At 42.9% G+C, this 26,095-nt stretch overlaps 2 protein-coding genes, 1 long non-coding RNA gene and 1 pseudogene across 7 annotated transcripts in view; 3 read left to right on the top strand and 1 right to left on the bottom strand.

Annotated features, from left to right (window-relative positions):
• The window catches only part of LOC106993384 (uncharacterized), a 79,019-nt gene extending 74,762 nt beyond the window's left edge, over positions 1–4,257 (top strand). For both annotated transcript variants that reach the window (XR_013404131.1, XR_013404130.1), the window contains one exon: positions 3,438–4,257. This is a non-coding gene — a long non-coding RNA (uncharacterized LOC106993384). The remainder of the gene's footprint in view (positions 1–3,437) is intronic.
• Positions 4,258–9,699: 5,442 nt separating this feature from the next.
• On the top strand, positions 9,700–9,998 carry LOC100426427 (cytochrome c, somatic pseudogene; annotated as a pseudogene).
• Positions 9,999–12,430: 2,432 nt separating this feature from the next.
• On the bottom strand, positions 12,431–21,265 carry LIPT2 (lipoyl(octanoyl) transferase 2). 4 transcript variants are annotated; one of them, XR_013403318.1, is made up of 3 exons: positions 20,557–21,265; positions 17,976–19,666; positions 12,431–13,426 (listed from the first exon to the last, which is right to left on the bottom strand). XR_013403318.1 is itself a non-coding variant. In XM_077961295.1 (2 exons), the coding sequence occupies exons 1-2, from the start codon at positions 21,263–21,265 to the stop codon at positions 19,547–19,549; spliced, it is 600 nt and encodes a 199-aa protein (XP_077817421.1). In that variant the 3' UTR covers positions 17,875–19,546.
• LIPT2-AS1 (LIPT2 antisense RNA 1) lies at positions 20,688–25,638 on the top strand. The gene is made up of 2 exons (XM_015115198.3): positions 20,688–21,289; positions 23,599–25,638. Exon 2 carries the CDS (start codon positions 23,979–23,981, stop codon positions 25,038–25,040), a length of 1,062 nt encoding a protein of 353 aa, XP_014970684.3. The 5' UTR covers positions 20,688–21,289; positions 23,599–23,978; the 3' UTR covers positions 25,041–25,638.
• The last annotated feature ends 457 nt before the right edge of the window (positions 25,639–26,095 follow it).

Consider the following 26,095-nt stretch of genomic DNA (forward strand, 5'->3'; position numbering starts at 1 on the left):
GCACTTTGGGAGGCCGAGGTGGGTGGATCACCTGAGGTCAGGAGTTCAAGACCAGTCTGGCCAACATGGTGAAACCTGTCTCTATTAATAATACAAAAAATTAGCTAGGCGTGGTGGCGGGCACCTGTAATCCCAGCTACTTGGGAGGCTGAGGCAAGAAAATTGCTCAAACCCAGGAAGCAGAGGTAGCAGTGAGCTGAGGTCACGCCATTGCACTCCAGCCTGGGTGACAGAACGAGGCTCTGTCTCAGAAAGAAAAAAAAAAGGATAGGCAAGTGAGGTGGAATTGAGCTGAATACCAATAACTAAATAACTCCTCCCAGGTTTCCAGCACTTTGCAGGGCTTAGCACACCCTGTCCATCCTCTAACTGTGGATTAGGGCTGTGCGTCACCAGGGTCCAGGTAGGAAACAGATGGCACCCTGAAAAATGAGTAATTTAGAGTGTGTTGAGGGTTTAGAAAATCAAGACGAAATAGTGCAGTTTGTCTGGCAAGCAACAGTGAGGATGGAAACTACTTGGGCTGACAGGGCGAGGGGAGGAAGGGGTTATTACTGGAACTCAGAGAGGGCAGTGGTGGGGAGGGCATCAGGACTGGAGCTGTGGCCTTTGGTAGAGGCTAACCTCTCACAGGAAGAGAGCCAGGGGAACAAGCACATTTCTCTCTCTCCCCTCCCATCCTGTGGTCTTCTACCACTGCCTCCTGTTGGCTCAACCCAGACTGAAGCTCCAGAGTCAGGCGGCCTACTGTGGGTGGAGAAGGGTGGTGAGCCCACGCAGGACAAGTGGAAGGATCCAGCACAGGCAGTGCATCTGTCAGATGGGTAGGGTCCTCCCCTGTTCCTTTTCAGCCTGCTCCAGGCAAGGGGTGGGAGGAAGGAGTAGGAGAACTAAGGAATGCGGGTGGAGGATGCGAGCTTGGGTTTTCACCCCAGAAAGGAGCAGGAGGGGACAATCTCAGTTCCTCAAATACCCACATGCTCTCTGTCATCTTCAGGCCTTTGCTTACGCTGTTCTCTCTGCCTGGAACACCCTTCCTCCTGGGGCAGGCTAACTCACCCTTAGATGCTACTTCCTCCTGGAAATCTCCCCTGCCCTAAATTAGATGCCTTTGTCTGTGTCCCCTGACTGCTCCCATCCCACGAGTCTCCCCTTTTTCATATGTATCACCCTTGTGTAAGTCCCTGTTCTTGGGAAGAATGGCCCTGACTGCATGGAGAATGTTGCTCTCACTGGGAGAGCCCCTAGTCTGAGGGAGCAATAGGTGAAGCAGCCCCTGGGAGGATCAGAGTGCTGTTTGTTTTTTGGTGCTTCTAATCTTCTGCCTCCAAAGTTATCAATGTTTAGAAAACAAGCAACAGATGTGGGTGTCTTTACTGGAGCTCTGGCTGAACCCACAGAGAAAGGAGGGATTCCCTAATTATTCTTAGTGGTAAGAGACCACCTGGATGGTGCTGACACAGGCACAAGCCAAGAAAGGGGTCAGCCAGGGATCATTGGCTCTGGGACCCTGGGCCAAGTCACTGCCTCACTTTGAGCCTCTGTGTTCCTCACTTACACAAGAATCTTGGTCCTGCAAACCTTGCAGGTTTCCAAGGAGCAAATGGATTCGTGGCCGAGAAGGCACTTTGAAACCATGAAATGCTTATTATTGCCTTCCCCTCAGACCAGGAGCTCCTGGAAGGAGGGGCTGTACCTCAGATGTTATGCATATTTGTTATCCCACCTAAGTAAATAGGACAGTGTGGCAGCAAAACAAAGCAAAAAAAGTGTTGACACTGACTTAAGCTTTATTTTTAGAAGAATGTATTTGGGGCTATTTTGGATTCTCCCAGAAGCAGGCCCTGGGACATGGATTTGAGTACAAGTGGTTCATGTGTGACGTGATCCCGGCAAACACAATTAGGAGAGTGGGAAAGTAACACAGGAGTGAATGGAACCTTAAATAAGGTGTACCTTTAGCAAGCTTAGCACTGCTAGGGAACCCTAGAGGCCTGGGTAGAATACATCCAGAGTTACCTCTCATTAGAGGCAAGGGCGTTAGGGGAGTCAGTCATTGGCCGAGGGCTGCTCGAGGGACTTGAATTCTCCAGCATGTCTAGCCTGACACATGGGTTGATAGCCCTGGTCCCTCCAAAAGTCCTGAGACAAAATGTGCAGATGCTGGCAGGTGGAAATAGACACTGAAATGTCTCTTCTTCTCCTTCTCCTTTTCCTTCTACTTCCTCCTTCCTCCTTCCTCTTTCCTCCTTCCTCCTTCCTCCTTCTTTCTTCTTTCTTTCTTTCTTTTTTTTTTTTGAGACAGGTGCTCACTCTGTCACCCCAGCTCCAGGCTGGAGTGCAGTGGTGATGATCTTGACTCATTGCAGCCTTCACTTCCTGGACTCAAGCAATCTTTTCGCCTCAGCCTGCCAGGTAGCTGGGACTGCAGGTGCATGCCACCATGCCTGGCTAATTTTTGCATTTTTTGTAAAGACAGGTTTTTGCCATGTTGCCCAGGCTGGTCTTGAACTCCTGAGCTCAAGTGATCCTCCTGCCTCAGCCTCTCAAAGTGCTGGTATTACAGGAGTGTGCCACTGCACCCAGCCTGAAATGTCTATTTCCAACAGACATTTGAATTGGCACCGAAATGGAAGGGCTAGACAAATATACATGGGGCACCTAAAGCACCTGCTGTAGTCTGGAGCAAACAGGCACTTGAGTTCCCCAGAACAGCTTCACACCTCAGAGACTCTCATGCTTCTTATTCTGCCTGGAACACACCATGTCTTCTTATCTATCCAAAAATTCTTTACTTATCTTCTGAGGCCATCGTGGACGTCTGATGTCTTGGCCTTCCCAGAATTCCTTCTTTTGGGAACGGAACCTCTCTCTTCCTCTTGGGGAGTCACCCTTCCCTCCCTTGCTCTCAGCCCATATGGTTGAGGTGGGGCTAAGCCCCATCTGTTGGTTCCAAGGGGGTCATGACCCTCCTTGGAGCAGTGATTTATCCAGAATCCTTCCTGGGCCTTAGGCTGAATGTATACGAAAGTAGGGGTGGCTAAGCTATAGAATCTAAGTGTGGTGTGACCAACAGCCATCTTTGGTACCACACGGGACAGAGCGAAGCCAATTCTGAGGTCAGCAGAGCTAAGGGATAGAGGAAGAAAAACCAAGTCCTGATGCCATTGTTTGAGTCTCTGGATCAATCTGTGCCTGAAGTCTATCCACAGACTTCTCAGTTATGAGATCTAAAATATTCTCTTTTCACTTGAGCTAGTTTGAGCTGGGTTTCCTGTTACCTACAACCTAAAGTCCCCACTAATTCAGTGTCACTTTCAGCCTTTCCTGTCCTCATCCTCCCTGTTAAGACTTAGTACTTCTTTTATGTCCCCACGGTTCCCTATGCAAGCTTCTCTCAGTGTGTGTAACACTTTACTGCATGTGTTTGTTTACAGGTGTGTCTTCTCTACAAGGCGGTGAACTCCTTGAAGATGGACCAAGTTGGATCCATCTTTGTCCTTAGGATCCAGCACAGGCTTGAACCTGGCCAGACCATACCATACATGTTGTCTTCAACTGCAAGCTGCATAGATTAAGGGCACATTGGCCAATTGGAGCCTATGGAGATGAGGGCAGTGGTGTGGAGTCTGGAAGCCATGAAGAACATAAGAAGAATAAGGAATGTTTAACTTGAAGAAGAGACCACTTCTGAGACAATCCATTCTCTGATTCCACAGACTGTTTCTGGGCACCTCCTCTGTGGAAGGCCCGGGACTGGGGGCTGAAAAGGCCACGGATGACACAGCTATAGTCCCTGCCTGGGGAGCCCACAGTCTGAATGGGATCAGGCAGAGAAACAAGGAACTATAATAGAGTGTGGTCAGTACCACTAGAAAGGGATGTAGCGTGTGGCCAGGGAAGTCCTCTTAGTGCAGGGGGGACAGAATTATGACAGTGTTGGTGGCATTTTAGCTTTGAGGAGTAACTTTCTAACAATCAGAACTATCCAAGAATGGAAGGCTGTCTCAGGAGGTAGTAAGTGCTCTGTGTCTGGAGAGATGTGTGAGCAGGGCTGGGACAACCACTTAACAGACTGGATATATATTTTTTCTTTTTTATCACTTTATTTACAAATTGTCTATGTCTTTTAATGTTAAAGTATGTTTTTTGATAATAACATAGAATTGCTTGCATTTATAAAAGGTCAACAAATGCTGCCTTTTAATGAGAGTATTTAATCCATTTACATTAAATTAGTATGTTTGGATTAATCTATCATGGTGTTTGATTTCTATTTCTGTTTTCAGATTTTCATTTCTCTACCTTTAGTTGGAAAATTATTTTTATTCAATTTTATCTCCTATGTGAATTATCATTAATAATTTAATTTGTGTCACCACTATTGAATTTCTGCTTATGTCCATTTGTCTTATTTTTGGTGGTTGCTGTATAGATGCATATGCATCTTCTTTTTATCATTACTTGCCTGCCAAAAATACTCTAGTGTTTAGGAATATAAGAATCTTGGTTGGGCGCGGTGGCTCACACCTATAATCCCAGCACTTTGGGAGGCCGAGGAGGGCTGATCACGCGGTCAGGAGTTTGAGGCCAGCCTAGCCAACATGGTGATACCCCATCTCTACTAAAAATACAAAAATTAGCCAGGCGTGGTGGTGGGTGCCTGTAGTCTCAGCTACGTGGGAGGCTGAGGCAGAAGAATGACTTGAACCAGGGAGGCAGAGGTCACAGTGAGCTGAGATCGCACCACTGCACTTCAGCCTGGGTGACAGAGCAAGACTCCATCTCAAAAAAAAAAAAAAAAAAAAGAATCTTAAAACAGTATACTTATAACTTCTTTTTTTTTTTTTTTTTTTTTTTTTTTTTTAAATGAGACAGAGTTTTGCTCTGTCACCCAGGCTATAGTGCAGTGGCGTGATCTCGGCTCACTACAACCTCTACCTCCTGGGTTCAAGAGATTTTCCTGCCTCAGCCTCCCGAGTAGCTGGGACTACAGGCGCGTGCCACCACTCCTGGCTAATTTTTATATTTTTAGTAGAGACAGTGTTGGCCAGGCTGGTCTCAAACTCCTGACCTCAAGTGATACACCCACCTCGGCCTCCCAAAGTGCTGGGATTACAGGCGTGAGCCACTGTGCCCTGCCTTAAAACGATATATGTCTGAATACCACCCTACTATCTTCATGGTTATATACTTTACATTCATATCTGCTATAAATTCCACATTATGTAGTATTATTTTGACTTTATGGTAGTTATGTTCTATAAAGTTGTTGAAATCATGAACACTGAACCATGGCTCCTAGAGGAAATAAAGAGTTAGGTTCCTGTTTGTCTCTGGTCACAACGTTTTCTTTTTTCTTTTTGAGATGGAGTCTCACTGTGTTGCCCAGGTTGGAGTGCAGTGGTGCCATCTCAGCTCACTGCAACCTTTGCCTCCCAGGTTCAAGCGATTCTCCCACCTCAGCCCACCAGATATTTGGGATTACAGGTGCACACCACCACACCCGACTAATTTTTGTATTTTTAGTAGAGACGAGGTTTCACCATGTTGGCCAGGCTGGTCTCGAATTCTGGCCTCAAATGATCCTCCTGCCTTAGCCTCCCAAAGTGCTGGGATTACAGGCATGAGCCACCATGCCTGGCCTATTTTCATCAACTGAAAAATGCATATGCTTGTTTTATGTGTGTTTCCATTTAGAAACATCTTATTTCAAATATATTGTTGATTCATTAACACTGAACTCACAGCCAACTGCATTATGAGTCATGCCTGAACAAAGCTTATGTAACACGTGTATCTTTTCCATAAGGCCCATTATAGTTTTCTTGTGCTTGGAAATACCAGACAGCATTTCAGCACTACTATTGGGAGCCATGTTAAATAGTGAAATTGCTATTGAAAAGCACAATTTTTAACAGACTGGATGTTGATGTTTATCAACAAAGAGGACCAACGTGGAGGCTGCAGGGAATTCCTCACAATAAGGCAAGCCATTAAATCTCTGCTTCCTTCTGTATGTCAGGTACTGGGATAGTAAGACAAAAACAAAAATAAAAAAGAAACAGGCCGGGCGCGGTGGCTCAAGCCTGTAATCCCAGCACTTTGGGAGGCCGAGACGGGCGGATCACGAGGTCAGGAGATCGAGACCATCCTGGCTAACACGGTGAAACCCCGTCTCTATTAAAAAATACAAAAAAAAAAAAAAACTAGCCGGGCGCGGTGGCGGGCGCCTGTAGTCCCAACTACTCGGGAGGCTGAGGCAGGAGAATGGCGTGAACCCGGGAGGTGGAGCTTGCAGTGAGCTGAGATCCGGCCACTGCACTCCAGCCTGGGCGACAGAGCGAGACTCCGTCTCAAAAAAAAAAAATAAATAAATAAATAAATAAAAAAGAAACAATCTCTGGCTCACAGTAGAAAAGCTCACAGTTTAGAGAAAGTTTTTAAATGTAACACTATGGCCTGATACCAGTGTCTCTTGAACTAGAATAACGTACAAAGACCCCCCTTTGAAAAGAAAAAAAAAAAATCATTGGGTTACTCATTGTTGACTTAATCTAAATATGTTAAAATTTAAACTCAATATAAACTCCAATGTATATAACTATAAAAGCAAATCTTTTATATAAGCAATTTTTATTCAGTACAAACTTACTGAATATGAACAGAACTAAAAACTGAATAAAATGCTAATAACAACACTGCTGCTGCCGGTCATGATGAGTTCTTTTGAGCGCATCCTGTTGGTTCTGTAGAACTATTCCGGCCGGGTGAGGTGGCTCACGCCTGTAATCCCAGCACTTTGGGAGGCCGAAGTGGGTGGATCGTTTGAGCCCAGGAGTTTAAGACCAGCCTTGACGTGGCAAGACCCTGTCTCTATAAAAAATACAAAAATTAGCTGGGCATAGTGGCACATGCCTATAGTCCCAGCCACTCGGGGGGCTGAAGTGGGAGAATCACCTGAGCCCAGGAAGTCAAGGCTGCCGTGATACAGTGAGCCGTGATTGCGTCACTGCACTCCAGCCTGGGTGACAAAGTGAGACCCTATCTCTAAAAAAAAAGATTCCATCTGGTAAGTGAAGGAGGAATAACAGCATCTAATAAGATAATGCATCTAAGAAATGATCATTACAAAAAAGAGAGAAAAAAAGCCTGAGATTACATCCCTCTTGCTGTAAGAACACACTACCATCTAGCAGCAGACACGCAAAAAAAAAAAAAAAAAAAATCATACCTGAAAGAGACCAGGCCTCAGGAGCTACCTTTCAATGTTCAGGAAATAGAAGAGATAGAGAGACATGTGAAATGATATCAGGAGGACACAATGAACAAAATCCAGACTGTGGAAAACTTGATAGGACAAACATCTGTTTCCTCAAATAACAAGAGGGGCAAAGACAAAAAGATGGAGGGGGAACTTACAGATAAAAAAAGACTTAAGAGACATTTGTGAGACACATGAACCAAATACAGTGTCTAGATCTTGTTTGGATCCTGATTTGAATAAAACAACTAAAAGTAAAGAAAAAAGCAACTGGAGAAATGTGAACGTTAACTGAATATTTGTTGATATGGAAGAAGTATTTTCTACATATGGTGATAATGTTGTGGTTAAAGAGTTTAAAAAGAGTCAGGTTTTTCTGTTTCTGAGACAGGGTCTGACTCTGTTGCCCAGGCTGGAGTGCAGCGGTGCAATCTCGGCTCACTGTAGCCTCGACCTCATGGGTTCAAGTGATCCTCCCACCTCAGCCTCCCAATTAGCTGGAGCTACAGGTGTGCACCACTATGCCTGGCTAATTTTTGTATTTTTTTGTACAGACGAGGTTTCACCATGTTGGCCAGGTTGGTGTCAAACTCCTGAGCTGAAGCGATCCACCCACCTTGGCCTCCCAAAGTGCTAGGATTACAGGCATGAGCCACCATGCCTAGCCAAGAGTATTTATCTTTTGGGAATACATACTGAAATATTTATGAATGAAATAGTATGATATTTGTTATTTGCTTCACAATAATCCAGGGGGAGACAGGAAAAGGGTACCAGTTTAGACAAACACATCTGGCCGTTATGAGTTGAGGATGGCTTTAGCTGCATGATGGTTCATTACTGTATGTTTAAAATATTTTATAATAAAAGGCTTTAAGGCCAAACACAAAACCTGTAATCCCAGCGCTTTCAGAGGTGGAGGAAAGAGGATTGCTTTAGGCCAGGAGTTCAAGACCAGCCTGGGCAAAATAGCCAGATCTCATCTCTACTTTGGGGAAAAAAAAAAAAAAATGAGCTAGGCGTGGTGGCACATGCCTAGCGAGTCCTAGCTACTCAGGAGGCTGAGGTGGAAAGATCACTTTAACCCAGAAGGTCAAGGCTGCAGTGAGCCATTATCATACTGCTGCACTCCAGCTTGGGTAACAGAGTGAGACCCTGTTTCAACAACAAAAAAAAGGCTTTAAAAATAAAAAAAAGACACTTGTCTTTCAAGTCGTCCACTTGGCCCTCTTCCAAGTGTACTTTCCTTCCTTTCGTTCCTGCTCTAAAGCTTTTTAACTTTCACTCCTGCTCCAAAACTTGCCTTAAAAAGAAAGAAAAAGCATTCTACGGTGCTGGAAATTTAAAATTCAGGCATTACATCATTACATTGCTGACAGGAGTATAGATTGGTATAACTTTTATGGAAGGCAATTATGACAATGTCCACTAAATTTAAAATACACATATCCTTTGACTCAGAAAACCATTTCTAGAAATGCAGCTTCTGTCCTCACCATGTGTGAAACACACACACATACACATACACACAAATTCTCATTACAGCTTTGTTTGTAAAAGCCTAAGATTAGTAATAACCTAAATGTCCTCAATAGAGACTAAATAAGTCATGGTAAATCATTCAATGGAATACTACATAGTCACTAAAAAGAATGAGGATGCCTTTTATAAACTGGTCTGAAACAATCACCCAAGTGCAAGACTGTGCATAGGGTATGCTACTATATAAAAAAGAATTAGTCATGTGTGCTTATATATGTATAAAATAACTCTGAAGTACATAAATAAGACACTTTTCATTATGTAGGCCTCTAGGGAAGGGATCTGGGTTTACAGGGGAGAAGGGGAGGAGTAAGACTTACATTTCAATGCCACTATTCTGCACCTTTTAAATTTTATTCCATATGTATGATTATCTCTATTAAAAATTGATCAAAGTTAAAAAATAAAATTAAGGCATTCAAAAATACAGTTATGAAGACTAGCAATGTGGGAAAATGTTTGTAGTATGATATTTGGTTTAAAAGAGTACACAGAGAGGGCCGGGCGCGGTGACTCACGCCTATAATCCCAGCACTTCGGGAGGCCGAGGCAGGCGGATCACGAGGTCAGGAGATCAAGACCATCCTGGCTAACATTGTGAAACCACGTCTCTACTAAAAATACAAAAAATTAGCCGGACATGCTGGCTGGCGCCTGTAGTCCCAGCTACTCTGGAGGCTGAGGCAGGAGATTGGCTCAGTGAACCCGGGAGGCGGAGCTTGCAGTGAGTCGAGATCGGGCCACTGAACTCCAGCCTGGCGACAGAAGACAGAGACTCCATCTCAAAAAAAAAAAAAAAGAAAGAAAGAAAGAAAAAAAGATCATACAGAGCGGTACGTCCAGCTTCCGAGTGGGAACGTTCCTAGCGCCAGCGACAAAAGAGAGAATTAAATATGGGTAATATTGAGAAAGGCAAGAGGATTTGTATTGAGAAGTGTGCCCAGTGCTACATCATGGAAAACAAAGGCAAGGACAAAACTGGGCCTAATCTCCACCTGTCCAGGCCACTGGATTCTCTTACACAGATGCCAATAAGAACAAAGGCATCACCTGGGGAGAGGATACCCTGATGGAGCATTTGGAGAATTCCTAAAAGTACATCCCTGGAACAAAAATGATCTTTGCCCACATTAAGAAGAAGGCAGAAAGGGCAGACTTGATAGCTTATCTCAAAAAAGCTACCAATGAGTAATAATTGGCCACTGCCTTATTTATTACAAAACAGAAATGTCTGACTTTTTTATGTGTACCATAATTTGATAGCTCTCATACATCAGAATTCAGATCATGAATGATTGACAGACTATTTTGTTGGGCAGTCCTGATTTAAAACTAAACCCTGGGTTGTAGTTAAATGAATATGTTTAGTTTTTTGAATTTTAATAGTAATTGTGATTCAGTAAATGCTATCACTGTTTACCCCTTCTAAAGATATGATTAGACTTTGTTAGTAACGTTCAACTTTCCAGAGATGGTTAATGCTATCTTAAAACTTATTGGAGATTGGGCCAGGTGTGGTGGCTCACACCTGTAATCGCAGCACTTTGGGAGGCTGAGGTGGGCAGATCACTTGAGGTCAGGAGTTCAAGACCAGCCTGGCCAACATGGTGAAACCCCATCTCTACTAAAAATACAAAAATTAGCCGGGCATGGTGGCGCACGCTTGTAGTCCCAGCTACTCTACTCAGGAGGCTGAGGCAGAGGAATGGCTTGAACCCAGGAGGCAGAGGTTGCAGTGAGCCGAGATCACACCACTACACTCCAGCCTGGGCAACAGAGCAAGACTCCATCTCAAAAAAACAAAACAAAACTTATTGGAGATTCGTTTTATATTTAGATTAATATAACTGGATATGTGAATATATTTAAATACTGGGGAAATTCCTTCCCTGTCTCAGAACCAAGCAAGCTTTCACCTGTGTTTTGTGTTCGTCACTTCTTAAAGGCAAGGGTTGACGATAAGGTAGCAATGTATACTTTAAATTTTTGGCCTTAACTATGCCAATCTAATTTGAATTCCCTGTATCTAAAATGGTTCCTTTTACTTATTGAAAGGCATTTTAGTGTGGTTTATGTGTAATATCAAATAAAGATTAACACTTCTCACATTTTATAGATGATCTGTAAGGTCAAATGCTTTAAAAATAGTAGCAAGTTAAACTTCACTCTTGAATTCTTTACAATCTAAGTCAGACTAAGTTGTAATTTAGGATTGTCTTTAAACAGCCATTCAAAAGCATAAAACTGTAGAACTCCCGTGTATTTGTGATTGGGAATGGTGCTTTTGCCAACTTAAAAGGATTAAAGTAGAGGAGATATATACAAATTTAAAAATTATGTATGATCATAAGACTTAATTAAAAACAAAATCAAAGATGATGAAAAAAGTATACAAAATTTTGTTCACATATTAGAAGTATATAAAAATATGTCTGCTCATGATCAAATACTGAAAACACACATAAGTGAAAAGGATTGTGTTAGGTGGGAGTACAAGTATTTTTTAACTTTACAGATATTATAAAGTGGTTTGATAATATGTACAGTAAGTGACAATTTGGTAAAAAAAAATCAGATTTCGATTACAAAAATCTGGTTTCCATGGGAGTTTTCAGAGAGATAATTTTTAAAAATCAGTTAATAAATCATTTATTTGTAAATCAGCACGTGTACTATAAAGAACCTAAGACTTTAGACAATTTTAATAACCCATAAGCATGTTGTTTCCATTTGCAGATTTAAATTTTGTATAAATAGCAGTCATTGCATATATACATCTTAAGTGTACTTTGTTTATAATCACATTTATGCTACCGATAGTCTTCAGAAAAACACAGATTCTACTTGCTTCTAGCTGAAGTATTATGAACTCCAAATAATGCTTTGAGGACCTCCAAAGGTAAAGTACTAATCCCTTTAGCCATTTACAGAGAGAGAGAGAGAGAGAGAGAGAGAGAGAGAGTTTTGAAGCATCAATGTAACAATGTACCATTTGTAAAGCTGCTGTGCAAAATTACCCCTCAGTCCTATTCTAAGCTTACAGCTCAGTTGATTTTATTGTCCTCTAAGTATATACAATTCACATATGGGACAAAAACACTAAATCAAGATGGTTATTTTCACTATTTTGCTTAAGATTCATATTTAAATATAAATCAAGAAGTTAACCTACAGTTTGAGAGATACTTTTTACATTAGAAATGTTTTTTAAAAAGTTAAACTGAGGCCGGGCGCGGTGGCTCAAGCCTGTAATCCCAGCACTTTGGGAGGCCGAGACGGGTGGATCACGAGGTCAGGAGATCGAGACCATCCTGGCTAACATGGTGAAACCCCGTCTCTACTAAAAAATACAAAAAACTAGCCGGGCGATGTGGCGGACGCCTGTAGTCCCAGCTACTCGGGAGGCTGAGGCAGGAGAATGGAGTGAACCCGGGAGGCGGAGCTTGCAGTGAGCTGAGATCCGGCCACTGCACTCCAGCCTGGGCGACAGAGCGAGACTCCGTCTCAAAAAAAAAAAAAAAAACAAAAAAAAGTTAAACTGAAACATAATTGTAAATATTTATGGCATATGTACTGTTTCACATACAATGTGTATCAATCAAATCAGTGTAATTAGCACACCCATCAACTCAAACATTTATCATTTATTTGTAGCAAGAACATTCAATGCATTAACTATTGTCATCCTACTGTGCAATAGGACATCTGAACGTATTCCTCCTAATTTAACTTTGTACCCATTAAAAGTGGTTTTGCGTGCAAATTACAGACAGATGTTCTACCCATACATTGTTTTCCAAAATTATTGTATGGCTTTTTAAAAGAAAACCACACAACAAATTTTAAAAGGCACTGAGATAACATCTGCTTCTAGATCATTGCTAGGCTCAAAAAAAAAAAAGTCTGTTCTACCAGGAATCACAAGTTAGAACTGAGTATTGCCAAAGCAGAAATTATATAGTGTCAGTCATTTCAGGCAAATGCTATTCGGCTTTCATCCCCAACTATCTGTCAGAACAATTAAAACAGGTCAAAACAGTCCAGCATAATAGGCTTCATTATATAAGGCCATTTTGTTCTAAGATGCTAATAAACCAAAATAAGAAATATTAAAATCAAAATAAAAGATACTATTTGAGCTATTCTCATACAAACTGTTGATTCCTTATATCCTCCCTTCTATAACAATAAAGGGCATATTTTACTGCAAAGAAAATTTTACTTTATATATATCACTGGCCATAAATTTTTGAATGTCATTAATTACAGAAATGTTGCCTAGTACCATTAACCAAATAGCATAACCATTTTATGTCCACATTTCATTTCTGTATTTACAAACATATCTAGCGGTAAAGACTTAACAATGAGATGCAATCTAACATCCATATTATCTGATGTTTTGTAGACAGCAATGTAGATGATTTTTAATCACCTTTCATTTGAGTGATCTTATACAAAAAATAAGTCAATAATTTAGAGTTTCTAAGTCTCCAAAGGAGATTTTCGAATGTAAATATATAAATGGTTATAGACAATGAGATTTTTAGGAAGCCTCTTTCATGTCTGCATCCTGTTGTAACGGTTGTAACATCTTTTCTTCCAGCTGCTTTCCTTTGCCTGAAAGAGGGGTCAAGATGAGATGAGTTTTACCTGACTTCTTTGATGTTCTGAGCTTTCTATAGTCCTTTATTTTTCTTCAATTTGTTCATTATAAATTTAGGTTGGCATTTGTTTGATCTTTCCAACTGTCTTCATTGCATCAGTAGTTTTATTTCATAGTTCTTGCTGGTATTTGACAGGCTCATTTCTGTATTTTTCAAATTCAAATGAATTATCCACTGTAAGCTCATTATTATCTGTTGCTTTACAGAATGCTTTAGTCCAATTTTCGAGAATTGCACTTCTTTTAAAGTGTTTATGCCATTTGTATTTATATAATCTGAACACCTTGCAACAGCTGCAGATGAACATCATGATGTGGTCAGGGTAGATGGGCCCCAAGTTTTGTCTTATGGGTAAATGGTGGCTATTTTCACAGATAACATCATTAGTCCCATCCCTTACTACGATTTATACAAAAGAGGCTGGAGAATAAGTACATTTTTACAGCCAGGTGTGGTGGCTCACACCTGTAATCCTACTTAGCACTTCGGGAGGCCGAGACAGGAGGATCTCTTGAGCCCAGGAGTTTGAGACCAGCCTGGACAACATAAGGAGACACTGTCAAAGAGCGATTTTTACACAAAGCGAGGTGCCTGATACCTGGTCATGCTGCCAGAGCTGGCTCTGTTCAGTTTCCTGCCAGCCTCAGGGGGGAACGAGACACGGGACTAGTAACTGCAGTTGGTCACGTCCTCACCCTCAGCACTCATTCACCAGACTCTGGACAATCTGTTTATTTTGAGGAAAAGACTCTGAACAAACAAGAAGAGGCTTTTTCAAAGGAGGAAAGTCAGGGTGTTAAATATCCTCCTTCATATGCTCAGCTTCCTTCCTTAAGGAACGGCCCCAGTGGGAAACCAGAGGTGGGATCTGTCCAAGCAGGAAGGAGAGCCAGGAACCCACAGCAGTAGCCTGACCTGATGCCACAGCTAGACCTCAGCCTAACTCTGGCCTCCTGTTCTATATCCTCCCGCTTTGCCTACCCACTCACCACCTGTTACTGGGGGCTCCTCCTGCAGGCCTGCCTCACTCACCCTTCAGAGCCCGCACTGGAAGCCCAGACTCACCTTGCCCTTATCAACAGCATGACCTCTCTCACAAGGCACTTGACCTCTCGGAGCCTTGGTTTTCTCATCCATAAAATAACCTTGCCTATCTTGTTGGGTTGCCGGAGAAAGAGACTGCCAGAGGATGAGACAGTCACGTTGTCCCATTCTGTGCCCCTGCACCACTTATTCTCTACTTCTCAGTCTACTTGGCCTACTCCTCCTTGCCAGCCCGTGCCTCACACAGCCTGTGTCTCACACTTAACAGTCCTCTGCTCTCCTCTCTTAGAGCTTCTACACCTAAACCTTCACTCATCCCACTCATTCTCCAGACCCAACTGCCTCTTGGCTCTCTCTGCTTGCCTCTCCCATGAGTATCTCAAACTTGATTTATCAAAAACTGAATTCATCATCTTTCTCTCCAAACTTGGTCCTTATCTGGTGTTCTCCAACCCAGCAGTATCTTTAGCATCCATCCACCCAGCTGCTCAAGCAAGAAACTTTGATTCTACCCCAACATTCATGGATAGCAGCCGCAGTGGCGGAAGCAGCAGCAGCCATGTTCCACCATGTGGCCTGGGAAATAGAGAAAGCTGAACTGAAGCAAGACAAAATGAAGCAAACACATGCCACAAAACATGACAGAGAGTGGGAGGGAAAAGACTACCTGAGTTCCTAAAGGGCTTCACACTCCCGTTCTCTTCTTCAGCTGCTGCCTTACTCTTGGATTCTATGAGACTCTAGTACCTTTTCCAATAACCCCCACCCTTGTTATTTTTTTGGCTCATGTTAGAATTGGCTTTCTACACTTACAAATATAAGAGTTCTGATTAATATAAACAATTACGTTAGTTATAGCAGGCTAGGTTGTGCTGTGACATATATGTGACTGAACTCCAATGCATGTCCATCATCAGCAGGGGGCTCTGATCATTGCAGTCCCTCAGGAAGCAGCCACCATCTTCAACGTTGTTGGTCACTGTTCCAGAGGGAAACTCTGAAAGGCCTGGCACCAGCTAGTCAATGCTCCAGCTCAGAAGTGACATGCCACCTCCATTCATAAATTAACCAGAAGAATTTGACCTTGCCCCTACTCACCCACGTGGGGGCCACAAAGCACAATCCTGCCATGTGTCCAGAAAGCAGAGAGCCAGAAATATTTGGTGAAGATTAAAAACTATCATACATTTTCTGCTGTCTATACTGTGCCAGGCCCTGAGCCAGGGGCCAGGGACACAGGAATGAGTAAGTCATGGCCCTTTCTTAAAGGGCTCCCCATGACTGTGGTGTAAAACCAATACTATGATGGGTCCACCGAGACTCTGCTGTGTCTCAGAACAAGGAAATGTCTAGATTAGGGGTCACCAACTCAAATGCCTACAGGGGCCAGAAAGCTAATGTCAACAAGTGGGGAAGGGAGGAGAGGTGCTGCAGCCAACTGGAAATTGCAATTTTAAAAACATACCTGCTTCTGGCTGGGCATGGTGGCTCACGCCTGTGATCCCAGCACTTTGGGAGGCTGAGGCGGGTGGATCACTTGAGGCCAGGAGTTCAAGACCAGCCTGGCCAACATGGTGAAACCCCATCTCTACTAAAAATACAAAAATTAGCTGGGCATGGTGGCAGATGCCTGTAATCCCAGCTACTTGAGAGGCTGAGGCAGGAGAATCGCTTGAACCCAGGGCAACAGAGTGAGACTCTATCACACACACACACACAAAACAACAACAACAACAAAATACCTGCTTCCAATTGTCAGGCCGATGGCCCAGTGTTTCCAGATCTCTCCAATTTTCATAAGAAGCCAGAAAACCAAATTTTTACATGACAATTTCCCATTTTTTAAATGTTGGCAATTACTAAACTTAACCAGATACATACACACATATATAAAATCCTGTAAGCCAAAAAGAACTCGTCTGCAGGCCAGCACCATGAGGGCCAGTTTGTGTTCCCCAAGTCCAGCACAGGAAGCAACAGTTTCCTGTACTCTGTGCTGGTCTGTCCACACTAAGACTGCTGTGCTCAGCCGTGAGTGCTGCACCTAATGGGACACACATGAGCTGGGGCTGGTGCACAGACAGATGGGCAGGCTGGGAGAAGAGTTTAAACAGTTCAATTCCCCTTAATCGATATGTTCAAATAGCCTTCTGTATGTCAAGCCCAGTGCTACGTGCTGGAGATGCAGAAGGAAACAAGGCAGAAGCAGCTCTACTCCTGCGGAGCCTATTGCCTTGAGGGGAACTCAAAGGATCTGGGGATAATTTCCCTGGAGAAGGCTCATGGAGGACAGACGGTGATAATAATAATGTTAAGATTTACTGAAGTTTTACTCTGGGCCAACATTACCCTCAATGCTTTACCTATAATTATGTCATCTAATTCTTACCACCATCCTTGTTTCATGTAATGAAACTGAGGTTCAGGAAGGTCAAGCAAATCAGCCACTACAACTGTGTACAGATTCTCTATGGTCCAGAAGAATGGAACAGGCTGTCAAATGAGAGCGTGTACTTAAGAGGCTAACACAGTATGACTGTATGTGGCACTATACGTAAGTGCTGAGCACATGTCTATTTCTTTTCCAGTCTCTGGAAGCATTCAAGAACAAGTTGTATGGTCATTTGTTAGGGCTGCTAGAGAGGGAGGCTGAGTATCAGATAGGTAGAAACACTGTGCATGGCCTTCCATCTATGAGAATCTAACTCCACTTTTCCTGGAATAATTATTTTCCTTTTTGGCAATAATAACTCAAAGTAATTATCAATGACTCCTCACTCCCACACCCCTACAACAGCAGCAGTGGCCCTGTGGATGGGAAACTAAGGCCCAGGAAGAATATGGACCAAATTACAGGTGATAAACCATCAATCAACTAATATTGATGGAATGTCCATGACACTTAAACCTTCTTGTTCCAAGCTCTAAATCAGTGTGCACAGCAGGAAAAGAGCATGAGAAAGGGGCTTATACCTAAGACTCAGTGCCGGCTTTGGCATTAATTTACTTTGACTTTCAGGGTTTTCCTAATTCTTGTTTTCATCTCTTTACAACGAGGGGGTAGGAATAAACCTCTAAAGTCCTTTTCAGCTTGAATAATTGATATAAATTATTTGCATTAAAAAAAATCAGACCTCAGATGTAGGAGGATTTACCTTTCTTCCTAGAAGCCAGTGAGACCACAGAACCTTGGGAACTCAAAGGGACTTTACATGTGAGAATGGTCGGTCTAAGGCACCATCATCATGTGCCCAATGAGCACTTTTAAAATGTGGCTAGTCCAAAATGAGGTGTGCTATAAGTGTAAAATACACACTATATTTTGAAGACTCAGCATGAGAAAAGGAACGTGAAATATCTCAAGAAAACATTTATATTGCTTTATATTGATATTTTTGCATATTGGGTTAATTAAAATACTAAAATTAACATCATAGGCCAGGCATGGTGGCTCATACCTGTAATCCCAGCACTTTGTGAGGCTGAGGCAGAAGGATCCCTTGAGCCCAGGAGTTTGAGACCAGCTTGGGCAACATAGTGAGGCCTCATTTCTTAAAAAAAAAAAAAAAAATTAACATCACTCATTTCTTTTACCTTTTTAACATGGATCCTATAAAATGTCAAATTACAATGTGGCTTGCATTGTATTTCTGTTGAACAGCACTGGTTTAAGGAGAAACTGAAGACCAGAGAGTAAACGACTTTTCCACAGAGCCAGAACTGGAACCAGGGTCCCCTGACTTCTCATTCAAGGCTCTTTCCACTCTTAATAGGCTTGGTAGGCATTCTTCAAGATGGCCCCTAATAATCCTCACCTCTTGTTGCCCTAGTGAAGTCCCTTCCACACTGAACAGGGCTCATCTGTTAGAAGACTACAGAAATGCCTGTATGATTTCCGAGGCTGGGTCATGAAAAACATTGTGGCTTCCAGATTGTCTCCCTTTGGCATGACTTGCTCTAGGGGAAGCCAGTTGCCCTGTCATGAGAACTATCAAGCAGCCCTATAGAGAGGTCCACATGGTGAGGAACTGAGGCCTCTTGTCAACAACCACAACCAACCAGGCAAGCAAGTGCACCATATGGGGTGCCAATCCTAGAGCCCAGCCAAGTCTTTGAATAACTGCAGCTGACATCATAACTGCAAGTTCGTGGGAGACCCCAACCTACAAACACCCAGCTAAGCTTCCCCCAAATTCCTGACCCACAAACGATAATTAATGTTTACTGTTAAGTCACTAAGTTTTGATGATTTGTTACACAGCAACAGATAATATGCAGCCTTACAAACTTACAGGTCTCATATAAAAAAACTCACTTCTACCTTTGGCATTTGTACAGTGTGAGAAATTATTCTTGTTCTTTCTCCAGTCTTTGGCCTAGCTCAGGGTAACCCAACTAAAAACTGCTAAATTATCAAACTTGGGGAATCAAACCCAGGAAGGTAAGATTCCATTTTATTCTTTGAAGGTTCTTCCCTTTTCCCTTTATTGCAGAAAGAACCCAGGTCTCTTGAGAATAAAACACCGCATCATATCACCTTCACCTGTGCCATTCAGAGATTTGATTTCCACAAAATTGAGGGAACTAGAGCCCAGAATTGCTCAGTTAGACACAGTATTGAGGAAGTAACAATAGAGAAATGACAATCTATGACATCTGAATTTCTCTAAGCTGAGACACTGCTGTCAATAGTAGTGCTGTTTTATACAGCATGTGTTGCTTTTCAGTGTTGTCACATTTAGATATAAATAAAACAGGATACATATGAAAACAGTGGCTCAGAGCTCATGGTATGTCCTTAGTTTCATGATCAGTGAATGATACGCCAGGTCTAAAATCTGTGTTTCAGTAGGTGACTCAAGTCAGGCTTCGTGCTTCCCAAGGCACGAGCATCCTCGCTGTTATAATATGAGTACTCTTCAGTTGGGGCTGTCCTCTGAGATCAGTGTGCACTTGTAGATCTCCTTAAAGGCCACAAGGAAAGGTGGCATTACTTCATCCACGGTGACGTGCCTCTGGAGCTCCTTACTCAAGGAAGTGACGCCTGTCCCAACCAGTCCACAGGGCACAATGTGCTCAAACCACGTGAGGTCCGTAGAGCAGTTGAGAGCCAGGCCGTGGGACGTGATGTGCCTTCCACAGCGGACTCCTGCAAGGCAAGTCAAAGGGTCTTAGAGTAGATACCCTCCACTCTCCAGGCTTCGGGGTCCCTCTCAGGGGGATGAGAGAACTGGACTAGATCACTAGTTTTCAAATTTTGTTTCTGGAGAAACAAGGAATTGTGCACAGATAGGAAAAGGAAACAAATGAAAGGAAGGGGTGCGTGGCTTCAAGGCAGCTGCACTCATCATGAGGATTCCAGGAAATGTCTTTTAACAGATTCCAATACTTAAAAAAAAAAAAAAAAAAAAAAAGTTTGGGGACCGGCGCAGTGGCTAACGCCTGTAATCCCAGCACTTTGGGAGGCCGAGGCACGCGGATCACGAGGTCATGAGATCGAGACCATCCTGGCCAACACAGTGAAACCCCATCTCTACTAAAAATACAAAAAATTAGCCGGGCTGGTGGTGGGCGCCTGTAGTCCCAGTTACTCGGGAGACTGATGCAGGAGAATGGCGTGAACCCGGGAGGCGGAGCTTGCAGTGAGCCGAGGTTGCGTCACTGCACTCCAGCCTGGGAGACACAGCGAGACTCCGTCTTAAAAAAAAAAAAGTTTGAAAATTAGCACCCTTATTGCCATGACATTGTGATTGGCTGGAAGTAACCTGGCAATCCACTTCTCCTGTCCCTCCATTCACAGAAATGCGTGTTCGACTAGATGATGTAACGTGCCTTCTGCTTCTGACTATATGGTATCCGGGAAAGGTCTTAAAAACTCAAACGCAGCGGGTAGCTGTGATTCAAGGCCCGCGCTAGATACGCCTCCTCCCGGCCCGAGTTCTACCCTCACCTCCATTGGTCCAGCCCCGTCAGACCCCGCCCCCAGGCCTCAAGCTCCGACCCCGGCTCTCAGGTCCCGCCCTGCGCCGCGGCGCTCACCGATCGCGCAGATCTTGCGATCGTCCAGCCAGACGCCGGTGTAGGGCGGGGACCGCGCGCGGGCGTTCTGCAGGCCCTGGAGCTCGCACAGGCGCACGGCGCACGCCTCCAGCGCCGCTACGTGCATGCGCAAGCGCAGACCGAGACGCCGCAGGTCGAGTACCGGGTGGCAAAGCAGCTGGCCCGGGCCGTGGAAGGTGGCCAGGCCACCGCGGCCTGTGACGCGCACCTCGGCGCCCAAGGCCCGTAGCCGCGCAGTTTCCTCGGGCGTCAGGCCGCCGCGCAGCCCGGCCGTGTACACGGGCCCCGCGGGCTCGCAGAGCAGGAGCGCGCCCGCCTCAGTCGCCGACGAGGCTTCAGTGCCTGGCTCGGCCTGTAGCCGCCGCAGCCAGCGGTCCTGCAGCCCCAGCAGCTCGGCGTACGGCACCCGACCCAGGCGCAACAGCCGAACCGCGGGTTGCCGCATCGTGCCCACCGCTGCGTCCGCGGGACCCCGCCCTCTCCCTGGGCCTGGGGGCGTGGTATGAGGGGCGGGACTCAGGGGCACGCCCCAAGCCGCGGCTCCCAGGTGCGTGTTAAAAGCTGGAGGGGGGAATGTGTGATTCCAGGACCCAGCGCAGGCCGGCCTCCTCGGTTCATTCAACAACCAGTATTTAGTGCCTGCTATGTTCTGCAGGCCCTGCCCTAGGCGCTTGATACAGCGGTGCATAGCGTATGAGAAAGCTCTGTCCTGGTAAGCTTACATTCTTACAGCAGACAATAAGTATTTAAGAAGTAAATAAAGTTATTTCACGTCTAAGGTGTTAAGTGCTATGAAAAGAAAAATAAAACGGTAACATGGTATGTCCTGGGTTGAGCCCCTGGGGGTCGCAAGAGGGAGATTAGCTTGCCTACAAGGTTATTGGTGGGGATAGGGAGAACTTAAAAGATCAGCACCTGTAAGAAAGTGAAGGAAAGAGGAATTTGTAGGCAGAGCGAGAAGTTGGCCTGCAAAACGGTTTCAGCAGAGGGCTTTACCAATCCCAAGGGATGCTTGGAGCCTAGGATGACCCTTCAGAGTAGTTCCACATTAAAGCAAGGGGGCCAGAAACTCGTATCCTTGCATTGACCAGTCATGGATACAGGCTACACTTGTAGAGGCGCTGTGATTTTTTGTTTGTTTGTTTGTTGTTTTTGGCAAGACTGCTTCCCTTGATGGAGGGGGGCCCCCAGAGAAGGACTCAGTTGTGAATCATCAGCAACCAACTCCAGAAGCTGAGGGAATGACTGTCTAGGTGTCTGAAAAACATTTCATAAACATAGACATAAAGATCCTAAGCAAATATTAGCAAATCAAATCCAGCAATTTATAAAAGGATTAATACATCATGGTGAAGTAGGGTTTATCCCAGGAATGCAAGGTTGGTTTTGCATTCTGAAATCAAACAACGTAATTTACGTTAGAAGAGAAAAGCCTTCATTGGAAGAAATAATAAAACAAAAACTTTTTTAAAATAAAAGCTATGATTATGTTCAATACATACAGATAAATCTGTTGGCAAAAATAAACACCTCTTCTGACCAAAAGACTCAGCAAACTAGGAATAGAAGAGAAATTTTCCAGTCTGATGAAGGGTTCAAATTATCAGGGTTTGGACAAGAGAAATCACATATGTACTATTTTAATCAGATGTTTTATTTGAGAAAATTGGAGACTCATATGCAGTTGTAAGCAATAATACGGACAGATTATGTGTGTCCTTTACCCAGCTTTCCCCAATGGAAACACCTTGCAAAACTGTAATACAATATCACAACCAGGATACTGACATTGATACAGTCAAGATGCAGAATATTTTCATCACCACAAGGATCCCTCATGTTGCTCTTTGTAGTTACACTGTTTGTTAATTCCTGGCGAACGTCTGTGTTGTATAGATGGATGGAATCATACAGTATGCAACCTTTTAGAATTTTTTTTTCACTCAGCATAATTCTCTGGAGACTTATCCAAGTTGTTGCATGTATCAATAGTTCATTTCTTTTTATTGATGAGTAGTAGTCCATAGTATGAATGTACCACAGTTTAGCCGTTCACTCACTGAAGAGCACCTGGGTTGTTTCCAGTTTTCAGATATTCTGAGTAAAGGTACTGTAGACATTTGTGTACAGGTTTTTGTACGAACTTAAGTTTTCACTTCTCCAGAATAAATGTCCAGGAGTGCAGTTGCTGGGTTGCATGGTAGTTACATGTTTTGTTTTTTAAGAAACTGTCAAAATGCTTTCCAGAGTGGCTGTACCATTTTACATACCCACCACCAGTGTATGAATGATCCAGTTTCTCTGCATCCTCACGAGCATTAGCTTTTATTTTAGCCATTCTAATAGGTGTGTGGTGGTGTCTTGTGGTTTTAATTTGTATTTTCCTATTGACTAACGATGTAAGACATCTTTTCATGTGCTTATTTACCATGTGTATATTCCCTTCAATGAAATGTCTGTTCATGTCTTTTGCCCATTTTCTGATTAATTGTTTTTTGTACTGTTGAGTTTTTAGATATCTTTATACATTCTAGATATTAGCCCTTTGTCGAATATGTGCTTTGTAAATAGTTTCTCACAGTGCATGGCTTGTATTTTCATCCTCTTAACTGTATCCTTTGCAGAGCAAAAGTTTGTCATTGTGATAAGGTCCAGTTTATCCACTTTTCCTTTTATTGATGCTTTTGGTTTAATAACTCTTTGCCCAGCCCTAGATCCTGAAGACCTTCTACTGTCTATTTTTTAAAAGATTTTTTTATTTTACATTTAAGTCTATGATACATTTTGAGTTATTTTTTAAAATAGGTGTAAAACTTTGGTTGCTGTTGCTGTTGTTGTTCTTTTGTTTGTTTGCATATGCATGTTACATTACACCAACACCATTTGTTCAAAAGGCTATGTTTCCTCCGTTGAATTGCTTTTATGCTTTGTCAAAACCAGTGGCACATATTTGTGTGATCCTATTTCCAGTTTCTGTATTCTGTTCCATTGATCTATGTGTTTATTCCTCTACCAATACAGGTTGAGCATCCATAATCTAAAAATCTGAAATCTGAAATGCTCCAAAATCCTAAACTTTTTGAGTACTGACATTACGCCACCAGTGGAAAATTTCATACCTGAACTTACGTGAGTTGCAGTGAAAACACAGGTGCACAACACACAGTTCATGCAACATCCCCAAGGGGAAAAGACCCTCCCAGCTCTTTTCTGCTGCAGTTTTTCTGCTCACACCTGGAATTACCCATCCCCACAAAGGGTAATTAAATGGCCTGTGTGCAGGCTGGACACACCAACAACACGTTTCCCAAAATGCCCCATATGGGGCCAAGACCTATGTGCATTACTCACTGCATTTTTTTGCTTATTCTCTGCTGTGTGGTGTAAATATATTGTTGAAAATGTCAAAAATATCTGAAGATACCCCTGTGAATATCAGTGATAAGAAAAAGAGGAAGCATTTATGTTTATCTATAGCACAGAAAGTCAAGTTGTTGGAGAAACTGGACAGTGGTGTAAGTGTGAAACATCTTACAGAAGAGTATGGTGTTGGAATGACCACCATATATGACCTGAAGAAACAGAAGGATAAACTATTGAAGTTTTATGCTGAAAGTGATGAGCAGATACTATTGAAAAATAGAAAAACACTTCATAAAGCTAAAAATGAAGATCTTGATCGTGTATTGAAAGAGTGGATCCGTCAGCGTCTCAGTGAACACATGCCACTTAATGGTGTGCTGATCATGAAACAAGCAAAGATCTATCACAATGAACTAAAAATTGAGGGGAACTGTGAATATTCAACAGGCTGGTTGCAGAAATTTAAGAAGAGACATGGCATTAAATTTTTAAAGATTTGTGGCAATAAAGCATCTGCTGGTCGTGAAGCAGCAGAGAAGTTTACTGGCAAGTTCAGTAATGATGATGAACAAGATGGTAACTTGGAAGGATTCTATATGTCAAGTGAGAAAAAAATAATGTCTGACCTCCTTACGTATACAAAAAATATACATCCAGAGACTGTCAGTAAGCTGGAAGAAGAGGATATCAAAGATGTTTTTAACAGTAATAACGAGGTTCCAGTTGTTCATTCATTGTCCAATGGTGAAGTAACAAAAATGGTTCTGAATCAAGGTGATCATGATAGTAATGATAATGAAGATGATGTTAACACTGCAGAAAAAGTGCCTATAGATGACATGGTAAAAATGTGTGATGGGCTTATTAAAGGACTAGAGCAGCATGCATTCATAACAGAACAAGAAATCATGTCAGTTTATAAAATCAAAGAGAGACTTCTAAGACAAAAAGCGTCATTAATGAGGCAGATGACTCTGAAAGAAACATTTAAAAAAGCCATCCAGAGGAATGCTTCTTCCTCTCTACAGAACCCACTTCTTGGTCCCTCAACTGCTTCTGATGCTGCTTCTCACCTAAAAATAAAATACAGTGTACAGTAACCTCTTAAAGCATAGCATCATACTTGGAAACTAAAAGCCTACTGTTATTTGTTATTGTTGCTTAACAGCTGATACAGGTATTCTGGTGACACTACTGTGCTGGCTCACTTAACCTGAATACACTATTTTTTTCATTGTATTACTGGTATGTCATATTTTTTACTGTTAAGTACTTATGTGTGAATAAGTGTTAGAAAATGATTGCTTATTGGTAGCGTATAAATTCAGAATCAGGAATGATGGTGATGCCAAACAATCACAGATCGTCCACATGGGTGGTGGAGATGTTAACACCTTTGCTTTCTGATGGTTCAGTGTATCCACACTTTGTTTCATGCCAAAATTATTTAAATTATTGTATAAAATTACCTTCAGGCTATGTGTATAAAGTGTATATGAAACATAAATGAACTTTGTGTTTAAACTTGGATCTTATCCTCAAGCTATCTCATTGTGCATGTATAAATATTTCAAACTAAAAAAAAAAATCTAAAATCTGAAACACTTCTGGTCCCAAGCATTTCAGATAAGGGATATTCAACCTGCACTGCAGTCTTGATTGCTGTAACTATATAATAAATCTTGAAATCAGGTAGCATGATTGATTCCACTTTATTTTTTCCTCAAAATGGTTTTAGTTATTCTAGTTCCTTTGCCTTTCCATACAAATTTTAGAGCGATATGTATGTCTAAAAAATACTGTTGGAGCCGGGCACAGTGGCTCATGCCTGTAATCCTAGCACTTTAGGAGGCTGAGGCAGGTGAATCACAAGGTCAGGAGATCGAGACCATCCTGGCTAACATGGTGAAACCCCATCTCTACTAAAAATACAAAAACAAAGTTAGGCGGGCGCCTGTAGTCCCAGCTACTTTGGAGGCTGAGGTGGGAGAATGGTGTGAACCCAGGAGGTGGAGCTTGCAGTGAGCCAAGATTGCGCCACTGCACTCCAGCCTGGGCGACAGAGCGAGACTCCATCTCAAAAACAAAAACAAAAACAAAAAACTGTTGGTAGATCTGGATTGGTGGCCATATAAAAATCTTTTTGGGATTTTTA

Source organism: Macaca mulatta, chromosome 14 (genome assembly GCF_049350105.2).
Source record: "Macaca mulatta isolate MMU2019108-1 chromosome 14, T2T-MMU8v2.0, whole genome shotgun sequence".
NCBI lineage: Eukaryota > Metazoa > Chordata > Mammalia > Primates > Cercopithecidae > Macaca > Macaca mulatta.